This window comes from Falco peregrinus, chromosome 8 (genome assembly GCF_023634155.1).
Source record: "Falco peregrinus isolate bFalPer1 chromosome 8, bFalPer1.pri, whole genome shotgun sequence".
Classification (NCBI taxonomy): Eukaryota; Metazoa; Chordata; class Aves; order Falconiformes; family Falconidae; genus Falco; species Falco peregrinus.
In genome coordinates this window covers 23,299,547-23,325,237 of record NC_073728.1, presented here as the reverse complement: position 1 = coordinate 23,325,237, position 25,691 = coordinate 23,299,547, and the positions used below count along the sequence as shown (strand labels likewise).

The 25,691-nt window shown below is 39.7% G+C and overlaps 1 protein-coding gene across 4 annotated transcripts in view; it reads left to right on the top strand.

Annotated features, from left to right (window-relative positions):
- Positions 1-25,691, top strand: part of CSRNP3 (cysteine and serine rich nuclear protein 3) — a 111,818-nt gene that overhangs the window by 22,415 nt on the left and 63,712 nt on the right. For 3 of the 4 annotated variants that reach the window (XR_008748329.1, XM_055811619.1, XM_055811620.1), the window contains exon 2: positions 7,929-8,099. Coding sequence is in view for 3 of the 4 variants with exons in the window: in XM_055811619.1 (XP_055667594.1) it covers positions 7,952-8,099 (148 nt within the window). In the remaining variant the exon portion in view is untranslated. The remainder of the gene's footprint in view (positions 1-7,928; positions 8,100-25,691) is intronic. The other variant, XM_055811621.1, reaches the window with a different exon arrangement.

The window sequence follows — 25,691 nt, the reverse complement described above, 5'->3', positions numbered from 1 at the left end:
AGTTCTTCCTATTGCCTGCATGCTCACCCCTCTCTAAAAGGCGCTGTATCTGTAGAAGTCAGTAGGACTGGTGGTAGTGTTTTCCTGCTTTCACATTTCAATTTTATGAAGAGTTGTGACATCTCCTGGCCAGAGCAAGCAGTCCTGCAATACAGTCTAAAAAGAAGTAAGTCTTTTCTGGGAGCCCACATACAAACTTAAAAGTTTCTTTGGAATACAGATACTTCTATAGTGGAGGTGAAATACATTGCACCATCTTTTTTTTTTTTTTCTTCAAGCAGAAGCAAAAGAAAATATTTCACAGAGGGTTTGGGTGAAGAGATTTTTAATTGATGAAATTTCATCATCAAAGCTTAAAACCTACAAGAGAAGTGGCCAATACCAGGTCTTCAGCAGCGTTACCTGAAGACTTTGGAAAGGAGTTTGTGACAGGCGCTGCTGATAGTGTCCTAGATGACTTAGATGGAGGTTAGTCATTATGAACCTGAGTTTGTGACCCAGCTTCAGCATGACTTTTTCCTGAATCTCCTGTTTGCCTCTAGGACTCGATGTCGCTTATGCATCTTTCACTCTTGTAGAAGCAGTTCTTGCTGCAACAAGCTTAGAATATTGTTACAAATGAAACACGAGCTCAAACTAAACAGCTTTTGTGGGCAGATCTTACCTTGACAGGAAAGCCCTCTTGCTGAATGCCTCTGAATCCCCTTCTACAAGGTTGCACCTTTGTCATTGGAGACCTGAATGCTAAGCTTCTGGATGCCTGGTTGAATTATTGCTGCCTCTTACTCGTCTCATTTTGCTCTCTGGGGAGCATGCTGAAAGAAGACTTAGGAGAACTAGCCTAGAATTTTATTCTGTTGGCTGTATTATACATGAACATTTCATTTAAATGTTGACATCAGTTGGTGTAGCTAAGAACTGGACTCGGGCATCAGAAGGCCATTTGCTACTGTATGCAAGAGTCTTATATTTGGGTGATGGAGAGCAGGGGCATTTACATGCTTGGTGCATGTAGAAGCTTATGAGATGCTTCTGGAGGACTCGGGGAGCCAGATCTACCACCATTGCATTTGTACTGTGTGTTGAGACAGGTGGTGAGCATATGCCAACATCCTTTCTGCATTCTAAATTCATTGCCAGTGGAGCTTGTTGGTGTGTGTTAGAGTGCACAACAATGTGTAGGCAGTCTAGAAGATTAGTGGATTAGTAGTCAAGTGTGAAATCAGGAGTGCTGTAAAGTGATGGTATAGAAACCCTGCAAAGAGCAGGCTTGGCAGGATTTGGCGTGCAATGCCAGAACAGATTCCCCAGGTTGAATTGCGCAGTCTTATCCTGCAGGATTTACTTAGTGCTACAAATTTAGCTAGACTGAAGCAAACAAGCAGAGAAAGACTTTTCCTAGTTTACGTCTGTGTAACCTGACCACTGCTGTAAGCACAATTTTACGAGTAAGATTATACTAATGGTATAACTTCTGCCTATACAGAATAGTTTCTTTAAGTGGAATTAGCTTGCTACGCATTTTTAATTTTTACAGATTGTAATAGTGAACCTATCAGCCCTACCTCTGGCAACTGGTGCTGGTGATTAGAGCTGCCAAATACAGCAAAACATGTATTGCAAACATTAATTTGAATTCTGAACAGCTGTTTGAGTCATGTTCGTGTACCTCTGTTGTTCACTGTTTGCAAGCATTCATGCAAATGGATTTTTGTCTGCATTAATACAGTCCTTTGCATGAATAGACATTTTCACAAGCAAATAATATTCTTTGTGTGAATGATGATGTCACAGTAGATGATTTTGGTTTGACTCTTCCCACCCCTCCATCCCACCCGCCCCCATTTAAAACTGTCAGTTACACAAAGAGCAGAATGATTAAGCACAATATGTGGAACCAAACAAACACCTTGATGAGTTCATGACCATCTCTGCTGCTGACGTTTATTCAGCAGGTAAGAAAAATGTCTTTAAAAAAATCAAGCTTTTTTTGCAAGCTAAGAAAAAGACCTAAATTCAAAAAGAATATTAATCACAACAAATAACCCAAACATCTCTGCTTGTGAGCATCAATATTCATGATTTCACTGTGAAATTATTTGCCAAGTCTCCCTAGCATGTTATAGTACATGCTGACTGGCCAGTGGGTGGGAGTTGTTTGTGATGAGTACTTTGCAGTAATGTTTTATGTGTAACATCTGCTTTCTGCATCCTCCTGTTCAGTTTCCAGTCATTTGCATAAGTGTTTTTTGTTCAGAAGCAAATCTGTATTGTTGCTACAGATTTTGTCTAAATTTTTCTGTACTTTCACTTGATACATTTGAGACAAGGCAAAATGCATTGCCTCTCATAGGTCAAGTCTTTGGTGACTGTCTTTTTTTTTTTTTTTTTTTCCAGATAAGAATTTTTATCCAGGTAGATTTTATCATGGTACATAATCAGCTTTCAAGAAGGAATTAGTATAAAATAAGATTTCATAAATGAATGAAAGAAGCAATTAATTGGATCTTTTCCTCCCCTGAACGCCAGTGTGTTCTGGGACTTTTTCCTAAGCATTGGGCAATAACTGATTCGTATAGTGAGGCTTCTCTCTAAGTCATGAGGATACGTAGTCTGAGGCAGGGTCCTCTTTTATTATTTCTGATCTGTTTTGTTATGCTTACTGCATATGGGACATACTTGATGTTTATGTCTTCACAGGTATGTTCCCTACTTGTTCAGTTTCCCATGTAGTGTAGTATGAGCTGGATACTATAATGCTGGATTTTTCAAAACAGTCATTTATTTGAAGATTTTTACTAGGATGAAAACGTCTTTGAATTTGTCTGTCACTGCACAAAGATTTTTTCAGCTGCCTATGTCCATATTGCAGCATGTTGTTTTATTAGTATCTTTTAGCACATTTCAAAGCAATAGCTAAAGTGCAATTTAGGAGAAATGCTTGCCTCTCCCTGTAATACCTATCCAGTGTGGTCCTGGCACTTTTGTTTCGTGGATTATTTTTCTGCTTTACTTTTTCCTGTCCATGGGTGTCTGTGAAACACTGGGGATATGGCAACTTAAAAGTTAGGTTTTGTAGAGCAAGCTAGGCGGTATATGTTATGGGGATAACATAAGAAGCATCTTGGAGCTGGGAGCACGGACTCCATCACCCCTCCCCTCCCCTCAGTAATTCTAACACAACTCGTTTTTTGGGCTTTTCAGTGGGATTTGGAGGTTTTCTAAAGGATTGCTGCAATGAGATTTTAACCATGGTTCCCTAAAATTTCCCAGCTTTTCAGGTACAAGAGAAAACTCAATCCAGCCAGGCTTTTACAATAATTTACTTAGTAGGTTCCAGGTAGTATTGTGACTGTGTTAGATATATCTCCCACATTTACATGGGATTTTTGTCATCTAGTAATAACATGTTGCCTCTGAACTTTTAAAATGTATGGTGCCTGCCAATTATCCGGCATCATAGCAAGGCAAAGCCTGTTGCCATGGAGCTCTGAGGACTTGCTTTGCCAGTCAGCATACCTGCAGCTAGAGAACTGGTTAAATGATCTCTTTGTAGGAGTAGGTGGAGGAAAACTAGGAAAGGAGTTAAAAATGGAGCGGGGGGAGGGGTGGGGGAAATGTTTAAGAAAGCTATATGATTCTCGCAGCCGACATCCATCATATGCTTCCGTTGGGTTGCCATTTCCTTGAAGAATCCATAACTGTGTCAGGTGATTGGTCTTTGACCTAGAGTTCACAACAATGTGTGTAGCTGATTTTCCTTGCTTTAATACTGTTCCTTCTATTTCAGCTTTGTTTTGCTTTGCTGTGGGATAATGTCATGTTAGTATGGTGAGGAGCACAGCAGAGGATGACGTATTACATCACTGTGCGAGGGTTTCTTTGTTGTGAAGGACAGATCAACAAACAGGAAAGCTTCCAGTGCCTGCTTCTTAGTTATGTGAATCAGCAGGATGCAGCTCCAAATCAAACTTAGCTACTAGGGAGTTATTTAATAATTATCCAGAAAGGTCTGTTTCTAATTGAACTTTTCAAGCCAACTTTCTCCTTTTTTCACCTGAACTGACAAGTTTGATATAGCAGATCTCTAACGGCAGCTGGTGGCTGTTATTCTGTTTGCCTCTGAAGGCTGGACCTCACTGGTGTCTTCTTACTGGAAGTCCAAGAATATTGACTTAGTACTGTGCATTTATTTTTCTTAGTCAAGTGATGTTGTTTGGTTTCTGTAGTCAGTCATGGACTTTTGTGTACTAGATTCTATGCAGTAATACACACATTTACTCATTTTTCTTCAGAACATACGTATTGCTTTAGTAGTTTTTTGTGTTTGAGATTATTCCCATCCTATATGATGTACTGTTTTGCATGCTGTGACTTTTCTGTTAGCAAAATTGAACCACTGTGTAGTTATATTACCCTTACAATTCCTGTTATCAGATATGGAGTTTATTTATAGTTTTACTTTTCATTTGTGAATTAAAAATTAGACTTGTTTAAGCCTTTGGTGCCTTGTCCCCTAAACCTGGAGAGTCTTCAGTTCAGATGAGGTTGGATTTAGATTTGTGACTGCATTTCATTCAGTTTGATTCCCCAAAATCTGAAATTCCTTGTTCAGTATAGCTATGGTGCAGGAAAAAGGACAGAAATTCAATTTTTGGGGGAAAAAAACACAAGAAACCCCCCAACCAACCCCCCCCCCCCCCCCCAAAACAATCAAAAGTTCCCTGCCCTGGTTCTCTGATTCTGGACTTAAGGAACCTTTAGAGATACTACAAACTTTGTGGCCTCGCTGATGCTAGAAGTTTGACTTGCTTATTCCTGTTGTGCTCTGTCTTCCACTGGGATATATCACATCATCAACAGAGAGTGCAAAAAAATGCTTTCATGAACATTGTCGGGTTGTGTGTCACCATGCTTCTTACCTCTTAGTTCCTGGAGATGTGGATCTCACCCAGGTACTACAGGGTGCCTGTGTAAACAAGGCGTGGGTTAAATGGATCTGTGCAGATGTGCCTCTTTCTGAAGAGTATTGGCTTATGGAGTAGCAGCTGTTTATACAGATGTTATTCTGAAGGGATCTCCTGCTGGTACATAGTGTGTACAAACAGTTTTAGATCTCTTTAATCTATTTCTGTGATAGCCAAGCTCCTGAGCAACAGAAGTGTCGTCTTTCCCCTGTGTAGTGTTTTCCTGGGGAGGGAGACTTGGTAGCAGAGATCTTAGGCAAGTGGCAATGCCTAAATTTTTTCACGACTACTTTGTCAAACAACCTTCTTGATAATCTTATTGGAAGATATTCAGAACAAAGATTGAGCAACAGTGATTCCAAGTATATATAATGGATAGCTATGCGCTGTGGTGGTACCCAGGTTCTGCAGTATACCCCTACCTCCTGGCTTATCTTTCTTGGCAAGCTGGGTGCGGAACTAACGCATATGCTATTTCCAGGGATCCTGGGAATCATTTGTTACGGTTTATTACATAAATCTTCTTAATGAAATAGCTTTTATGTTACCAGGTGATGACATTTGGTGCAAATGTAGGCTATGCTAAATGCCAGCAAATTCAAAACCCTTTGGTGTGAAAAAAATTGTTTCTCTACTAGCTGTAAACAGATCTGGCAGTTGAGACTCACTATCTGCAACGACTTTACTGATGTGCAAGATGCATGTTAGGCATCCAGTCACTGTGTGGTATACTTGCAGAAGACAATGAAGGAAGAGCTTTTGTCTGGAAATCATCTTGGACTATGAAATTAGTTCATGCTCTCTGACAGTCTGCACACTAGTGATGATTGCAGCTATTAGGTTTGCCTCGCAGTGCAGTTACGACTGAACTTATTTGGACGTGGAACTTCATGACTCCCGTAGCCACAATTTCAATGGGCTCAGACGTGGATTTGACCTAGGTCTCACTTAGACGATAAACTCTTTGTCAGCCCATTTCTCACTGTCTTCACTGAGATGTTTGAATGTAAGCATTTTCTTTCTCACACTCCAGCTGCTTCTTTACCCTCTTCTGCAGTCAAGCTATAATCCTGTGGTTTTGATATTGCAGGCTGTTGCCATGGAAATAATGGTGATTTCACAATTTCAGTGCTGTAAGCATTGCAGGAGGCAAAGGAAAAGGTGGCTGGCAAGCGATATAGTAATGATGTGGGGGACAGTTCAGAGTTGTTGTTTCTGAACCTGTTTTTGGGGGGGGGTTCAGCCCCCTCTCTATGATTGTGGGTTTTCAGTGTGTGTGGTGATGCTGGTGTTCTGTTTCTCATGTGATTTTAATAAAGGTTGACGCTTAACAATCTCATGTATACTTACTTTTTGCAAAGGTTATTACAGAGCGATGTTAAATGCTCCTTTGTCCTCAGGATAAAAATACCATGTTTTCTTTGCAGTCTATAGTAATGCATTTTTGGACAAAAGGGCAAAGGTTGAGATGTAAGCATGTTCTGTTTAGAGTCGTAGCCTGAAGAAATCCCTTTCAGGAAAACATTTTTTTTTCAATAAATAGTAAAACAAGCTGAGAACATAATGACAGCCGTATGCATTTAAAGCTGTCTGTGTCACTGACAGTATTAAAACCTAGTATGTTTGTCATTTAATTTTTAGTGTGTTCTGCATACGAACAAGTTCAGTGCTGAAGATCATCTTATGTAGCATGTGTTCTTACCATTATGTCATGATTCCACACCTATCCTGAAATCTTTTTCTCTAAATTATAGACACATCCATAAAGGTAGAATGAAACTTACTGGAGGGAATCAACTTTGGTGTAAAATGAATTGTATTGGCAGCTTAACAAGCTGAAGGCAAGTGGCATTCAGAAGAATGATCATTTTTTGATACTGTATGCTTGAAAGCATCAAACAGCAGCCTTTTTCCCCAGCTATTTACAGCAACGTTCCACTGATTAGTGCAGTCAGTAGCTATTATCTGTACCTTTTAAATTAAGACCTTAAAATTAATTTTCAGTCTTCAGTAGGATGTAATCAGTAACGATGCTGTCAGTAAACTTTAAGATCTTTTTTTAATTAAAGATAAAGAAAAAATTGTTTCAGCCTATCAGATGCATTAAAATGATCTAGGAATTTTTTTAAAAGTATTTTGATCTTTTTCTGCTTGCTATTCCATAAATGGAGATGATAAGAGATCAGCTGTTATATATGAAAGGGAAACAACTATTAGGAAGCCAAGTTCATAAGGATAGATTCAGTCCCTTGATACTTTACTTGTGTGAATGGAAATAGTCTACATGTGTGCCAGTACTCATAACTGAATTTCACAAAAGCTCTGCAAGAAACTTCTGCATAAATTAAAATGACAAAATGAGCCAGAAGTGTGTTTGCAGGGCCCGGCCTGAAAAGATGCTAAATATCTCATGCTCTCCAATCTAATTGAAAATGTGGGCATTTGATATTACTGTTACATAAATTGGACCTTTAAATCAAGAAAGAGAACATTTTCTTTCTGCACTATATTTAGTGAACACTGATTTTTGTCATGTAATGTTTCTTGGTGCCAAATACGTTTTAAAGTGTTGTATAAAGGCACATTTCTGCTGAATTATTTTGGATTATATATACTTTATGCTTGGCCCAAATTTGATGCATAACTGAAATACTATTTTATTTTTTTTTTATGCATGCGGTTTGTCAAAGAACTTTGTGCTGGTAGAACGTAGGTAGCATTTATGTTTTGTCTTAAGAGGAAAAGACTGCCTGTAAGAAATTCAGTGAGACGATGAATATACTGATTATAAGCATTTTTGACTCCTTCCTGGAAAAGTTGTTTAAAACTCTTGGTAAAGAGCCATTTAGCTACAGGTAGTAGTATCTGGTTGATACATTAACTCCTCTATGATAAAGTAATTTGAAGACCTGGACAGCAGGCAGATGTTTCAGTGCCTCATTGCCTCTGTTCCTGTTGCAGGTGCATGTGACAGCATTGCAGCGATGAGTGGAATTTTAAAGAGGAAGTTTGAAGAAGTTGATGGCTCCTCACCTTGCTCCTGTGTGTGGGAATCAGATGATGACATTTCTAGCAGTGAAAGTGCTGACAGTGGAAGTAATACCCATCCATCCACTTCTAATCATTTTACTCGTAAGTACTAAAGTGGGGTGTAAGGCATGATACTCCTTTTTATACAAACTAAGGAAAGGTGTGTCTTACTTGGAAGAAACACAGTGTAGACTATCTGCTTTTATTTTGAAGCATTTTTCTATTTTATTACATTTGAATGTTGACACTATGATTAATTACTTCTTTTTCAAAAAGAACTATTTCCTCTGGTAGTTGTTTATGTAAAAAAATTTTATGTCAGTGAGTTTCAGAGGGAACTCCACTTGTATACTACATAATTTACATCAAGATAGTGTGAAATGTTTTAACTATTGTCATGATTTAACCCCAGTCAGCAACTAAGTACCATGCAGCTGCTTGCTTACTCCGCCCTGCCCAATGGGATGGGGAGGATAATCAGAAAACAGTAAAACCCATGGGTTGAGATAAGAACAGATTAGTAATTGAAATAAAGTAAAAATAATAACAATAATAACTGTAAGAAACAAAAGAGGGAGAGAGAGGAATAAAATCCGAGGCAGGGGAATGGGGACAACCAACCAACAAAAAAACCCAAAACAAGTGATGCTCAATACGGTTGCTCACCGCCTGCTGACCAGTGCCCAGCCAGTCCCTGAGCAACGATTGGCCCCTCCCGGTCACCCCCGGCCCTGTATATATACTCAACATGATGTTCTATGCTGTGGAATATCCCTTTAGCTAGTTCGAGTCAGCTGCGCTGGCTCTGCTCCATCCCAGCTTCTTGTGCATCTGCTCACTGGCAGAGCACTGAAAACTTGAAAAGTCCTTGATTTAGAGTAAGCCCTACTTAACATACTGATATTTTAGTTGTTGCTACCAACATTATTCTCATACTAAATTAAAAACATAGCACTGTACCAGCTACCAGGAAGAAAAATCAAGTCTATTCCAGCTGCAGCCAGGACAGTATATATGAGAACATCTTTCATTTTGGGTGATGATCTGGGAGAAGAGGGAAAATGGGCAGTAACAAAGCTTGAAGGCCAGAGTTTCTGCTTGAGCCCTGTCTGTTCAGAGCTGAGAACGTGCATGATCTGTGACAGAATAGCTGATCCCTCTGATCATTCGTCCTGCCACCTGAATCAATGTAACCACACAGCCCTCGGTCCTTTTCTTCCACTCATTACAAGAGTAAACAGAGGAAGAAATGTGTTACTCTCCCTGAGAAGATGTTAGGTGAGACAAAGAACAGAAATCCTTTTCTTGTTCCCACTCAACCAACTGAACATGAATAGCTAATTTATGGCATATTTTCCTTTGAACTTCTCATGTTGAGGTTACCAGTTCCTAAACTCACGTAAAGCCTCATACCTGCCACAAACCACATGTGTAAATGAGTAGCTGTAAGTGATCTGGACTTCAGCTGAAATTTCATATGTAGCAGCTACAAGGGTGTCTCCATTTTTTTTAATGTCGTGTCTAATAAAGTTAGGATAGAGCTATTTGTGAGTTATGGCTGGCAGTAGACTCAGTGTAATTCCTTATCTGATAAGGAAAAAAAGCTCCTCTGGATAAAGGACACTTCTGTACCTTCTCTTTGAGCAGAGTTTTCAAAGCACACAGCACACTGAGGACTTGGCACAGCTAAGTGTGGTGGTGAAGGGGTTGTACTCCAATTTGAGGGGGAACACAGGAGTCTGTCCCGAAACCTGTCCTGCTTAACATCTTTATCCATCACCTGAAGGAGGTGACAGTGTGACTTGCGTCAAGTTTGCAGAGAACCACCTTGAATGGGGGCTTCTTCCTGAAGGGCATCAGCTATTCTTCTCAGAGGGACCTAGGCAGGCTGGAGAGGTGGGCTGACAGGGGGCACATAAAGTTCAGCAAAGACAAATGCAGAGTTGGGTGCCTGGGAAGGAAGAGCCCCTTGCAGCGATCCAGGCTGGGAGCTGGCTGACCGGGCAGCAGCTCTGCAAAAAGGCCCCGGGAGCCTTGGCAGACAGACAGCAAGGTGAAGGTGAGCCAGCAGCGCCCTGGCAGCCAGGAAGGGCAACAGCCCCCTGGGCTGCACGAGCAGAAACACAGCGAGCGGAGTGAGGGAAGTGACAGTGCCCCTCCGCTCAGCACCCCCTAGCCTGTACCTGGAACTGTGTGCCCAGGTCTGCCCTCCCCAATGCCAGAAAGACACTGATAAAGCGGAGCAAGTTCAGCAGAGGGACACCAAGGTCATGAGAGGGCTGGAACATTTGCCCTGTGAGGAGAGGCTGAGGGACCTGACCTTGTTCAGCCTGGAGGAGGGAAGGCAGTGGGGGGAGTTGGTGGAAACCATGCAGTGCCCTTGTGAGTAGCTTACGTGGAAGGTAGGCATGCCCAGTGGCCTGTGATGTGAGGGTGCGAGGCAGTAGTTGTAGACTGAAACGAGAGATGTTCTCACTGAATGTAAGGAGAAACTTCTCACCATGAGGACAGCCAGGCTGTCCTCAACTGGAACAGGTTGCCCAGAGAGGCTGTGTAGTCTCTGGCCTTGCAGGTTCTCCAGAGCTGACTGGCGAAAGCTGTGAGCATCCTGGTCTGATATCTTAGCTGACCTTCCTTTGAGCAGGAGGCTGGACTAGAGACCTGCTGAAGTCCTTTTCAACCTGAATTACTTGTTGTGACTTTATGGCTTGTGTACGTCAGAGATTCAGAGTGATGAAGTATTGTTGCTTGTTCTCATCCCAGAACAAGCTCACTGGTAAACAGCCTGTGGTAGCAGCAAGCATGTCTCCAGGAACAGTTTGTACAGTGCTGTGAAACCTCAACGAGACTGCTTTTGGGCCTCTTCTGATAAGTCTGTAGGGAACGGTGTTTTGCTTCATCAATTTACTAGCTCAAGTCTTTCCTAGGTCTGGGATCCATTTGCAGCTTTCCACTGCCAAATGTGTGTGTATATCTCATGCTCTGATTTGATACTTTCAGTTTTGCTGCCTCACCTCTTTAAGTGCAGATGGTGGCCCAGTACTGATGATTTTCAGAAGGCCAGGTTTTCTGTAGGCTTCTTGAAGAATGTAGAATGCCAGTGGGAAGAACAAAGACTGGGATGTTTTGAGGCACAGGTAGATTTGAGATGTGCAGCTGCCCCCCCCCCCCCCCCATCATTACTCTGTGTTGATTGTGTTTGAGGCTCTTGCTGTTGGCTCTTGGAACTTGAACTCTCCAAATTTAGCGATGGGATTTGCAGCCTGGAATTTATTCCACTTGGCAGTCTGCCAGTGCTTTGTCTACTGAATAGGCTTCAGGGCGCGATGCAGATACATTTATTTTGCTTAGCCTTCATTTGTTTTCCATTTTTATGTGTGGGTTGGTTTTGTTTTTTTTTGTTTTGAGGTTTGGTTGGTTGGTTGGGTTTTTTTTTTTTCCCATTTTCATTGTTTCATTCTGGACAAAGCCACAACCTATTTGCTCATGTTTCTGTAGGCAAGGGCAGTACTTTTCTAATGCAGCTCTCTAGGTAAGTACTTGTGGGGAAAAAAAAAGCCACCACCAAACATCCCTGACTGCTGTGACAGCAGACTTTATAAACCACAAAGTAAATAAAGCAGTTCAAGTGTTTTGGTAAACCAGAAATAAACAACGGAGATTGAATTTAAAGAGCTTGGCTCTCTATAGTTGAAGCTTGTACAGTTTAGCAGCATCAAAATAGAAGCCACATCTACTTCTTTCTGTAGAGGTATTTATATAGGGTGGTGAAGGATCAGCCCTGTAGCCCAAGAAAACATAGTATTTCATGTAAACTAGCTGAGGAACTTCTGGCTATTTTCCTGCTTTTTACCTCAAAGAACATTTGACAGTTCCTATGTCACAGGATTTTTTCCTGATTTTATTGGAATCCATTGTTTTTTGGAAGTGTACTTCTATATTTTTCTGGGGAGAATGGGTTTATTGGAGTGGTGACTGCAACAGATTGCTACTTACTAAAGGTTTTTCAGAGGATCTGGAATGGCATATGTTGTATCAGAATTCATTTCTTTTCCATCAGATTCTGCTAGTAGTGGTTTTCAGATTCCTGTCCTCTGTTGTTGTTATTTTATAGAATCATTTAGGTTGGAAAAGACTTCTAAGATCATAAAGTCTAACCATTAACCCAGGACTGCCAAGTCCACTGCTAAACCATGTCCATAAGCACCACATCTATGTGGTATCTAAATGCTTCCAGGGATGGTGACTCCACCACCTCCCTGGGCAGCCTGTTCCAATGCTTGACCACCCTTTCAGTGAAGAATTTTTTTCTAATACCCGATTCAAACCACCCCTGGTGCACCGTGAGGCTGTTCCCTCTTGTCCTGTGGCTTGTTCCTGGGAGAAAAGACCTTCCCCCACCTGCCTACAGCCTCCTGTCAGGCAGTTGCAGAGAGCGATAATGTCCCCCCTGAGCCTCTTTTTCTCCAGGCTAAACAACCTCAGTTCCCTCAGCTGGTCCTTGTAAGACTGTTTGTTTAGATCCTTCACCTGCTCACAGGGGGACGGTCACTGCCCTTGTCCTGCTGCCACACTGTTTTGGATACAAGCCAGGATGCTGTTGGCATTCTTGGCCACCTGGGCACACTGCTGGCTCATGTTCAGCCGGCTGTCAACCAGCACCCCCAGGTCCTTTTTGTTCAGGCAGCTTTCCAGCTGCCCTTCCCCCAAGCCTGTAGCGTTGTGTGGGGTTGTTGTGACCCAAGTGCAGGACCCAGCACCTCTCCTTGTTGAACCTCATACAGTTGACCTCAGCCTCTCGATCCAGCCTGTCCAGATCCCTCTGCAGAGCCTCTTGCCCTCAAGCAGACCAACACTCCCTCCTTACCTGGTGGTATCTGCAAACTGACTGAGGTGCACTCGATCCCCTTGTCCAGATCATCGATAAAGCTATTAAACGGGACTGGCCCCATGCTGAGCCCTGGGGAACACCACCTGTGACCGGCTGCCATCCAGGTATAACTCCATTTACTACCACGCTTCGGGCTTGGCTTTCCAGCCAGCTTTTCACTCAGTGTAAAATATTAGTCATCAGCTTCTGGAAAATGGAAATGACAAATTTATTAACAGTCCAAAATCTCTAGATGTAAAGTGGAAATCAATAAGATTATCTGCAAATAGAGATGATTTATGTGAGAAAGTTGCAGGATTGAGTTGCATGATGTTTGAGTATGGGGCAAAATAAGAAAACTCGCTGTGCCGTTGTGGACAACTCTGTCCTCACTAGCATATGTTATATGCATAACAGCAGGCTTTTAGAATCCGTGAGACGTTTGCTCTAGCCTCATCTGAGATCAGTGTAAAATTGTTTCTCCTCTTCAGCCCACTTAATGCAGTAATCTGTTTATTCTGTACACATGTTCCCTGAAGTCTGGGCTCCTACTGTGTGCCGAAAGCTGCTCTGCTGTTCAGAACTGAAAAGATTCATACAAATTCTTCTCACTCTATCGATACATGTGCAGATTCATTGCTTCTCCAAGGGACTGCTGAGACACACAATAGCAATCTAAAAAGAATCTTTTATTATGCCATGAGCCCCACAAAAAATTGTGGTAGTGGGATGTAATATTATAACAGTATTTTACAAGCTGCGTGTGGATTAAGGCTATTGTTAACAATTAATACTGAACATTTTACATTAATCTTTCTTTTCCTGTGCTAACATGTTTTGTTCAAAAATAAATGTTGGGCATATCCAAATCTGTTAAATTATTACAGTAGCATTATATTGCTTTTCATTTCCTCTATGGCATCCTTGGAAAGGAATGTGCCTTTTTAAAGATACAGGTCTCTGTGTGTGTATGCGTGTACACGTATGGCTTGGAAAAAGCATAACTATATATGTGTGTATATATGGGCAATTTGGAAAAGCATATATATGTTTGTATACATATATCTGTACAAGTGCGATAAACGTGATAATGGTATACAGAAGTGTTGAGTGATATTGTAACTATAAAGCTTGTAACAGAATGCCACAGAACTGAAAAGTGAGTAGCTACAGGGTTTTATACATATGTTGACTAGGGTCTGGATTGTGGTAACTGAAGAAATATGTCTTGTGTCTCTCCCACTAAGGTTTAGGGATTTGTGTGAGTCAGGTGCTTGTTTTCTAGTAAGAAGCCTGCACGCTGTATGCAGGAAACAATCTAAATAATGCCGTTCTTTTTAAGGAGACATGATTTGTGTTTCTTTGCCCTTTGAAGGAAGATTACTGTTTCACTCATGGATTGCTTGCTACTCATTTACTAGAATCAGGACTTCAATTTGTTTTAAATCAGAACTTTCTTCTAAACTCATGGTTAGGGAAGTTGACAGGTGAATTTGGGCTGGGCCAGACTTTCTCAGGTGCAACTGGAATGTTTCTCTTATTTGTGTCCATTAACCTTCTGTGGATTGCTGAAGCACCTCACAGACCAGCTAGGCTCACCCCTGCCATTAAATACTATTTTTAAGCAGGGTGGGGTTGGGGGGGGATCAGTCAGTGGAGCTGTTTAACAGTTCTGGAAAGTGCTATATCAATCATGATAAAATGTTTTATATTTAAGGTAATTCTAGGAAAGCATAGGGAATACCAGTACCTGTTTGCTCTCTATTGAAAATATGTGTACCGTGTTATTTGAAAGAATAAATTAAAGCTAGAGAGTGAAAATATCTCTTAAGGAAACTAACTGAAAACAAAAAAAAGAAGTCCCTCAGTTTCTCCATAAAACTCAATTCAAGGCTTCTGAAGTTGTGTTTTGTTTGTTTGTTTTTCTTAAAAGGTCTGAATACTTCCACATTCACATTGCTGCTTTTCATGTTATTTGTGGTTAATCAACTCAGTTTGCTCACCCACAGTGAGGCCAGCCCAGCGATATTCCTGTGTATGATGATTCTCTTTTCAGCAGGGCGGTCTCTGCTTAAAGGGCAAATGATAGCAGTAAGCCAGTTCTGCCAGTTAGTAATCATGAAGTATCAAAGTGGTTCCAGTAAAAGGCAGGAAGACCTCTGGTGTGTGGAGTTGGTCTGTGCTTTGGCTCTGGGAGATGGAGAGTGAAAGACTCTTGTAGTCTTTGTTAGTCAACAGTAGAGTTTTATTTTACTGAGTTTCATGTCATAGGGAAAGAACCCGAAATAACGTTTGGCGTGGAGCTGGACCACCCTGGGTTGGGGCGGAGGCCTGCAAATTAGAAGTCATCTTCTGAACGGCATATATGTGAGAGACAGAAACTAATAGCAACATAGACTTTTGAAGTTATTTGCCTCAGTTTTGAAATGCCAAAAATGGGATCTCTGGAACGCTGAGGACGCTGTCCAAAAGTCCCTCCAAGGTATCTCAGACATGTGGTCAAAGAAATTCAGTCCTCTTAAGTGGAGCCTTGTACTGAATATTCTGGGAAGAGTGTCTCTGCTGTTAATGTAGCCAATGTGTAGAGCAGGAGTAATAAATACTATTATTTTCCAGGCTCTGACCAGATTATTAAAAAAAGTAATCCTACCTGTTGTTTTAGGATTCTTTGTTAGATTTGGAGAACCGGCTGACTCCCTAGTTAAATCCACTGAAGCATTTCCAGCATGAAAACCTGAGCCAGCAGACATTTTCCATTATCTTCTTGTTATGTCATGGCTGACTTCAGTTTTTACGGTTTCTATGACAACTGTGATTTCTGATTGGTAAAGACTAAAGTACTAACAGATTTTTTTGACTATACAGTATTTTTCCATCAAAGGAGTACAGTGAAAACATCAAGGTGCTTTTTGCTAATCAGTATTGTAATTGAATTGCTGCCTAAACGTGGATACCTGTTTTGTGGCAGATTCCACATACACTGATTTTTCAGATAGATGAGAAAATAGGCCTGTTACTGGTTTCTGGAAAATTAATGATAATTTATACTTACAATTTAAGGTACTCTTATTTTTCAAATCATATAGATACTCACGTTCCAATGTTAACCCTTAAAGAAATGTACTTATCAAGACATGGCTCAAAGCAACACCAGGTTGTTTTCTGAGATTCTTTGGCAATTCTTGCAGGTCAGCAAAATGGTACTTTGGAACTACTGATGAGATTTCATCAGGTGGGAATAAAAAAAAAAAAGTGAGAGGAACAAGAGCGTGACTTGCTGGATTATAAGAGAACAGAGAGAGTGGTCAGAATGCACAGGTGAACAACTAGTGGTTACTGGGGAAATACAGAGAGGAGCTAATGAAGAACTGATGAGGGTGGGAAGATGGCTTGTTGGCTATGTCATGTATAAAGGAAAAGAGAGAAGGAGGTTCCCTGAGACAAGAGGAACTTGACAAGCAACAGGGTGTTTTTCAGTGAGAGCAAGAAAGCAGTGGTAACAGATTTTACTTGATAAATATGTCAGTTTGCAGAAAGGGCTACAGATTGGCTGGCTCATAACTGGGAAAAGAGGGAGGGCTAATGAACAGAATGAGGATGAGCCAGTTTAACAAGATCAAAGGAATTTAATGCTCCAGCAGTTTGCAAATTCTTATTCAGTGAAAGTGACTCATCCTCTTTCACTACATCGATGTGTGTGGAACATATTCAAAAACACATTAGAAAATTACTGGGAAATGTTGATTGAGATTCTGTAGCGCTTCTGGATCTGTTCTGCATTTATTTGTTAGAGAAAAGCACCTTGCACTGAGAATGTATGTATAAATCCTGGTCCATATTCAGGACTATGTACTCTCAGTGGGTCTGCAACCATCTTCTGCAGGCAGATCTGGGATCCCTAGTTCAGAATGATGCTAACACAATGTATGAAAGGGTATTTGCTGATGGGCTCTTGTCTGTGAGATTTGCTAAAAATTAAACATGATGGTTGGATTTTGTCCTTGATTTGTGATTCAGAATAAAAATTAGATTAACAATTGGAGTATTATGCCAGATTGAATCTTAGTGACTAGTTTTAGGCTTTTGATAGCAGCTGATGCAAAATAATTTGAATAACTTTACAGTCTAATTCATAATTTCATTTCACATGTAATGTGGAATTTCTTTTTTCTCACCTGTGATGTGCATACAATTTTAGACACATGAAATCATGATGACCGTGGCTTTCTTGATGAAGAGGAATGTATCTAAGCTCACAGTTTCTCAGAAGTTGTTCTTTTCATCTGATTCCTAGCTTGAATTTGAACCAGTCTTACCCAACATCCTTTTCTGGAGAAACGATAAGGCTGGAGTGTGGATGGGCTTTATTTTAGAAGAAGAGTTGCTCCATGGTCTTTGACAAATAATATCAGAATTTTAAAATGTGTTTCTAAATGTGAAATCTGTAAGATGGCTTAGATACTAGGAGTAGCTGTCCTCTTCAGACATGAAGCATTATAACATTTGGATACCAGTGAAAGCTGTGGGTGGCCTGATACCATGACATCAGCTTCTGTAGGGAAACAATTGATGAATCAGATCACAAAGGAGGGAAAAATGGATTTTTCTGTTACCAGTTTATAACTTCTAATAGCTTCTTTTTTGTCTGAAATTTTTTTCTTCATGCTTGCTTTCTCAAGACTGCTCGATCCTAGCACTAGCTTTTATTTCTAGTGAGAGTCCCACTGGCCGTTCAGCAGCTTTGTTTGAATTTTCTTCATGTGCTCTCACAAAGCAAATGAAGCTTCAGAAAGATCCTTACAATATCCCCTCCTCTTATCTAGTGCGATGTTTTGTTTTGTGTTTAGTACATTTTTGGCATTTTATACTGGTTTACACCTTTTACCACCAATCTTTAAAGATGTTTTGAAATTTAAGGCCAAATTAGAGTTAGTGCTTTTAACAAATTACATTGTCTTACTGTCAATTACTGTAAACTTTTAAAGTAATTTTAGCATTTACCAGCATCGATACATGAGCCATTGGGTACTGTTTTCTCCTTGCTGAATGCTGCTCTGCTGTTTTTTGCCTACACAAGCAATTGATTTAGCAGTAGGCATGACGAGGGGAGGTCACACCAGAAGGACAGTGACATTAAGGCACGGTTTCTACTGGTAGCGGATCTTCTTTTAGAAGATAGAAGAGGTGTCTTCTATCCAGTGGCTTGCTCCTGCTCAAAGGTTTTTCCCTATCAGTTGATAGTTTCCAAATCTGTTGTTTGTGTGACCATGTTGTAAGAGATCTTAAGTCTCTAGCAGTAAGCTGGGAACAGCCTTCTGTGTGGGTTTGGTTTGGTTTCATTTTGTTTGTGGTATGGTTTTTTTAATAGACTAGTAGTTGTGCTTGCAAAGCAGAATTAACAAGCAGATGAACTTAGGAGTTTTTTCTTGGTGCTTCAAGATGAAACTGTTCTAATGCTTACAAGAAAGATGCAGCTATCTTCTTATTTGTGTTTTTAGTATTATGAGCCTTCAGGGATCAAGAGTTTTATATTCTGATTTTTATTATGTCATTTGTATTGTACTAGGGCTTTTTGGCGCTCTTGGGCCTAGGCTTGGACCTGCTTAAGGTGAAGGGCTGTGTCTGTACACAGAAAATACAGACTTGTTCAGATAATTTAGTCTTATAAGACAGCAAGCATATAGAGTAAATGTGGAACTGCAGGGAGGAATGGATCCATGGAAATTACTGACCTGTGAGCAAAAAATTAACGAACTTTGATAGATAGAAACATTAGGGAAAAACAAAAGTATTCTGCCTGCTGGAGGCTTTTTTGTCTTCCCGCTTTCTTCCTCTGTAGACCAGCCTCATCTCCCACATGTATTATAGTCTTGCTGTTTGCTGGTGTCCTGGTGCTCAAGGAAGTTTTCTGGTGTGCACCAAGCATGAGGTGTGTTGAAGATCCTGATCCTTACAGGAATGTAAAAAAACAGAGCATTGGTGTGTCGTCGCCCTGTCCCATGTCTGCCCCCCCACTCCCACCCCCAAATACCATAGTGACATTTTCAGCAGCTCCAGTTAGAACAATATATACAAATCATTATTTCTTTAGAATTTGCCAGTTCATTGAAGTTACATGGATTGTTTGATTTTTGCCAAAGCTCTTTTAGCAAAACCAGACAAATTTCTTTGTTCCATGACAGCTTCGCTGTTTGGCTTCCCAGCAGTCTTGCTGTGGTGTTTTGTGTTCATCTATCAGTGGTTTTGAGCTTGCAAGAGTTTAAAGCAAGTGAGGCGACATGATTCTTTGTTGATGCCATTTAACACTATTGATTATTATTCTTCTTTTCACTAAATATGTAGCATTTTTGGTGTTTTGATTGTGTATATGAACAGTGACGCTACCCTACCACAATATAGTTGTAGCACTAATAGCATTAAGGTGGGTGGGTAGCATCCAGACCTCAAAGCCTGTATTAGAGTTTTCATAATACCCGATCAAAATAAATAAATAAATAAATAAATAAATTAATAACTGGTTTAGCCTGAACTCACATAATAGTGAAATGACTTTTCTAAAGGGGAAAACCAGTTAGCAGTTGTCAAGGACATTGGCTTGTCCTATTATTGCCCAGTTCACTATCAAAGCCAATTAGAGTATTTTTGTAATGTGGAGTCTTTTGTATTTTAATAAATTCATCATCAACTGTGTATGCCCCAGAGCAATGGTGGTGAGAAAGGGGTTTTCACCATCAGACTGACTGAAGACTTAATACCGCTTCCTCCCAAGTGAGGTTTTAACTGCTACTATCCTGGCTCCAGCCTTATTAGATGACTGGGTTTCACTGTGTGCTTGTGTGCAAAACAATATTATGTCAACCCATTAACACCCCCTTGCAATGGATGTACTGAATACACCATCGCTGAACTTGGTGGGTGCTTGTCAAAGAGAGCTTAGCCTAATGTGAGTGCTTTCTGAACTTCAGTGTTACTGATGTTTAGCGGGTTGCTCTGTGTAAATATTTTTCTTGCAACTTCTTGTAAAGACAATTTTCTCCCTTTTGGAGACTCTAGGCTTGAGATGCAGATGAGAGAGTACACTTTTGGTACTGAAAGTTAGGTTTTGTGTGTTTCCAACTGGTTAGCCAAGTAGTTTATCTGCACAAGGATATCAGGGGATACTTTTGAAAATGTTAAAGCAGGAGTTATGTTTGGAAGTAAACTAATGGTAATTCCAAGCACTCCTTTAGCTCTTCCTTATTTTAACTGAAGGATGGCTGTATTTGTACATCACCTGCTAGCAAAGAAAGCCATAGGCAGTGGTCATCTGTAGAGCTATAGTTCAGCAGTGGTTACTATGGAAACTGTAGGTGACCTATATTTTACCAAAAAGTGGTAAAGTTTCTGTGATTTTTTTTTTTTAAATGCAGCACACATTGATATCTACTGCTGTTCATTTTTTACACATTCACTTAAGTAGTCTTAGTTTTGAGTGATTAGTGTGGAATGGACACAAAAATCTTGGAGCAGAGATACCATTTCATTCTTACACTACTATTTAATATTAGTGGAAATTTTTACCTTTGTTGTCTCGTCTAATTATGTATTCTTAGGAAGAAGATAACACAATTTAATTAATTACAGTGTGCATTATAATCATGTATTATTTATATAGCTACCAGTGTATGGTTTATAATGACTTGCAATGGAAAGGTGCATTCTTGTGAATATATCTATTTGACTAACATTACAAGTCAGTAGGATACTGTATGAATGAAGTTACCTAAACTATTGGACTTGGAGTAAGCATCAAAAATGCTTTTGGTTTTAGTAAATTCAGCTTTTAAGGAAGTGAAAATTTTCTCCAAAAATGAGAATATACTGCAGACATTGTTAAAGAGCAGCCAGAAGAGACGACAGTGTGTGACATTTGAAATAAAGCTTGAGTTGGCATTTTAAATACACATTCTTACAATGTGATTAACACAGAAGGGTAAGTGTTGGGCTAGAGCACGTGCCTAATGAAGTCATTAAATATTGTGATCTGTCTAGAACTTTGGCTTGCAGATGAGCCAGGCCTGGATTTTCAGAAAATGTTGTTATAACAGGTTCTCAGAGAAAGGATTTACATGTAATGGTTTTTATTTGGGTGGCTTTGTTGGTACTTAGAGAAAAACCCAGTTCTGCTTTGAATTGCTTATTGTAGTTTGCAGTGTGAAGGAAACGTGAGTTTCATAGAAATTAAGGACAGAAAAAAGCTAAAATACAGACTTGTTTGGGACCACATATTTTCCTTCGTTGCTTTACAGACCACCTGCTGATTACTGAAACTGTCTCTCTCTGCCGTCAGAGCCTGTCATGACATTTGATGGGACTATGAGTCTGAGGTGGAACTATACAGATTCATACTGCCCATACTTTGCAGTCCTTCCTCACTGTTCACATGTACAAGATCATATGCATCCTGCAGCTGACGATGGAACCACCTCTTGATTTCTCCTGTAATTCCCACTTTATCTTCTCTGCCCGCGTGTCTTTCTTTTGTAGTCCTGTTTATTGCTCTGAAGTTCATACAATGTGCTCAGTGTGATCTATATGGCCTGGCGTGCTATGGTCCATCACTTCAGTCATGTGTTATTAGATTAGCTACCAACCTACTGTTCAAATACCTCAAAAAATAAAACATTTTTTTGTTTCTCACTTCTTTCTTGCTCCAGAAGGCTTGAGTTGTATGCACTATGTCCATCCACCTACACTGCGATACATGCAAACAGCAGTAGTATTGGCAAGGGATATTAGTTGAGTAAAACAGCCAGTACTAAATGCTTTTGGGAGTTGATCTAGTTTGCCTTTATGATGCAGGCTTTAATTATCACCTAAACTTCCCGTATCATGATCAAACCCTTTGTTTTCCCAAATTATTTTGATTCTGAAAGTCTTAAGCATGCTTTAAATAGAGAATGGTGCAATAGCAAGCATTGCACCACTGATGCTCAAGATCATAGCAAAGACAGCACATAGAGTTGTATGCCCAGAGAGTCATGGCCTGTGCTGAAGGAGGATATGAAAATTGCCAGAGGTCTAACTGGAGTCTGTACCAAAGCTCTTTTGTAATCATGTCGTTATGAACTAGCTGTGAGCGCAAAATACCTTCCAGGCACGTTTGAAGTGTCTCTGCTGCTTCTGGCCATAAGCCTGTCTCCAGCTGTGCTCAATTTTTAGTGCCACAGAAGAAGGCGAAAAATTATCATTCAAACCAGAGAAACCAGATTCTACATTCAGAAATGTCGAAATGAATATTCCTTTCTGATCCTCTGCAGGGTGAGCTGAAACACTGAACCAAGATAAGGTTCCAACATTTTTTTAAAACACGGTCACAAGTGTTAGGGGCCAGAATGGGAAGTGACATGAACAGGCATCTGTAATGGCAAAGCCAGACCCATCGCTGGCTTGCACTGCCAGTCCCTTCTCCCTTTACCACAGAGACGTCCACAAGTGTGCAGTATGGATCAAATGGGTTTTTTCAAAGACTATATCCAAAAATGTCTTTTAGAACGATACCAAACCTTGCTTTAAGGACTTCAACAGATGGCAAGTCTGTCACCTGCCTTGATAAGCAGGATTAATGTTTAATTGTCCTTGCAGTTACTGAATTTTGTTCTGTTCAGTGAAATACAGGGAGGTTTTCAGGCTCCTTGTTCTGTCAGGGCAGAAGTAGCTCGTGTACAAGAAACCAAATGTGCATACTGGCTATGTGCTTAAAGGGAGCATGATCATTTATACTAAAAAGCCAGGTCTGCTCTTCTCAAATATACAATATTTCATAAATTAGTCAGTAATTGTTTGCAGTAATTATTTTGGTTAAAATAACTTCTGTGGCTTACTCATACATGTGACTCACATGCTGTTCTTTTTTTTCCCCTAATATGGTAATTGGTTTCATTGCAAACAAACTGAATTTTCTGTTTATTCTATGAGTGTGCGTAAGGCATCGCTGATACTTTGATAGAAATTCTGAAAGTTTGTTGGTATCATTTTAACAGTAATGAGACATGAATTTCATTTTTTTAAGGACAGATTAAGGAAATGTCTACAGACTGAAAACATGATTTCAGAGGTCTAAAAATCTCCTGAGAGAAACTGGCGTTCTTTGAGATCACAAGGTCAGTAGTACCATTTGATGGTACAAAACATGATGTTATATTTTACATCTCTGCAGAGATTTTATTAGCAATTTTGGAACAACAGTAGCATAAATTCCAGTTTCCAGCTGCAAGTTTGTGTAAAAATGCTTAAAATTCATGCTAAAAGCTATTGGATTAGTATACATTAGCAGCTTCCAATGTAATTAGATTTATTCAGGAAAAACGTTCCTAACTTGTTGCCTGTGTTTGTTACTGAATTACTTATTGCATATTTGCATCTTTCTTCACTTGCTTGCAAAAGTATGATCTGTTTAATATTTTGGAAAAGGGAATACAAAGTTATCTGAAGAAGTACTTTCAAGGCTTGTATTTTAATTTGTCACATCATGATGCGATTTATTTTTTCCAAAGACTGGAAGTAATGGATATGATTTATTCAGCCACAAAGAGCTAGCAAGCACATCTCAGGTAGTAAATGTGTTCAGAGAACTGTGTATAATCAGTACAATAATTTAATAACATCACAAAGTAATTTAAAATGCTTGATAAAGAGCAAGAAAATTATGATAGCATCTTCTCTTGGATAACATGTTCATAATTTGTTGTAAGCTTTGCCTCAGATACTGGAAAACATGTATAACTTGTCTTATAGGCGTTTGTTATTAAAATGTTATGTTTAAATGCTACATGTGTACTGATGAAGAAAAAATCAGAAAGTGTACAAGTGTAGTTAATCCTTACTCCTGAAGGGTCTGTTTGGATTATGGGTTAACCATGATACGAATGCAGCCATTAAACCTGGCTTCTCCAGAATGACTGTGGGTCTAAATATAGTAGTATGCTGCTTATGTACTGCATCATGTGAACATGCACACATAGGGCAATAGTCCATGACCACAGTTAGCGATCTCCTTTTCCTGTTTACCTTGTTGAATGTTTTTATAGCCTGACTCAAATGAACTGTTTATAGGACTTTTTTCCCTTACCTTGATTATCCTTATCATACATTACTGAAGGCAGTTGGCAGTTGTTTCTCTTTCAGTAGCTTAAGCCATGTATTATGTTGTGTCTGATTTTGATTACCTGATGAGTTTCTACAGTGAAGAGGAGGATGTATGCTGCTTAATGAAGGAACATTTGGCCTAGTTTTCCTCATTTTTAGTGCGTAAGTGAAGATGAATTCGCTAGAATTTTCACATAATATTCATTAAGAAAGAATAACACTTTCGATATTGAAATATTTTTCTTCTGCTATACTCAAGTGATGTGTTTTCCTCGTACTTGTGCGCTTGGCATGCAGGAAGGTGGAACTATAATGGAAAAAGTAAAACAACCCAGAAAACAGTACTGCTGACTTAAGAGGTGCTCCATTAAGTTAGATTGGTCAATGCTGCAGGAAAACTTTCCAAATGATCTTTGCTGTTACTGTTGTTCCACTACTGGGTGCAATTAAAAATGTGATTTAGAAAGGTAATAGACCAATATTCCTTCAGTGGCTGCACCAGAGAGTAGGACTGTGGGGAATTTTCAAGTACCAAGTAATTTACATTAGCATAAACTGAATAGTTTACTGTTAATTTGTGCCCTTCCTTAGATTGAATATATGTAAAATTTTGGGAAGACTTCAGAAGTGCGTTACATTTGTGTTGCAGTATAATAACAACTTCAACTGGTTTTGGATTATGGTATATAAAGAAATCTTGCAATATAAGGCTTAATCATAGTCATTACTGAAGAAAAACTTGAAAACATAAGGCTTAGTATCTACATGATAATACTGTATGTGTAACCAGGGTTCTGGTGATTTCCCATGTTCTCCCCTCCCCACTTCATTGACTCTTAATGGATTTTAGAGATTAGAGGAAGTTTGACGGTGACTCACTAGCAATGACAAATCTGTGAAGAGATTTGGCAATTAATAGATGTTCAAACATATAGAATCCTTTGCATTGTTCCTCCAGAGCATAACACTGGCAGTCACCAAAACCAATGCACCAAGTTATGTTCTGTCAACAAAATGGAACATAATTTTATATTAATATTAAAATTCAAATCTGTAATATTTACATAAAAGGAAAAATATGTTAGGATTGCTTAAAAGTATAATGTTTTGGCATCTAAGCCTCATTTTTAATAGAGTGAAGGCTTGTCTTGTGTACTTTTTATCAAATTTCTTTGAAATAACATTGTGTCACTTTGTTCAATCTTTTCTTGGTAAGAGTAATATTTTAAAGCTCAGAGGTACTGTAAAGGAACCGGTTTCTAACATAAACTGTTTACTAGATAATACTTGCCCTGATCTCGCTTATCATATGTTAGCTTTTATTGTTTTGTTTAAAATAGAAATAAAAAAAAAAATCCTCCAAAGCAACTTAGGTCAAATGCAAATGGTGGAATTGTTTGTGAAATGCAGTTGCACATGATAGGTAGGCCCTGTGCTACTATCTTAAGTGGAAAAATCTGTGCCACAGACTCAGAGAGTTGAACTTTTCGAGTCACTTGCAAAACATTCACAAAGCAGATAGATCGTTATCTGCTTCTGTGCAGGTAATATCCAGGAGAGCCTGTGGATAAAGAAAAGGACCTTACGTGGCCCCCGTAGAGGCGCCCTTGATTCTTGCAGCAGTCTGGACTCCCTAGTCCTCTTGCTTGCTAGTAACACACAGCCACTGGGTATAGGTTTGTGTTCTCATTCAGTGC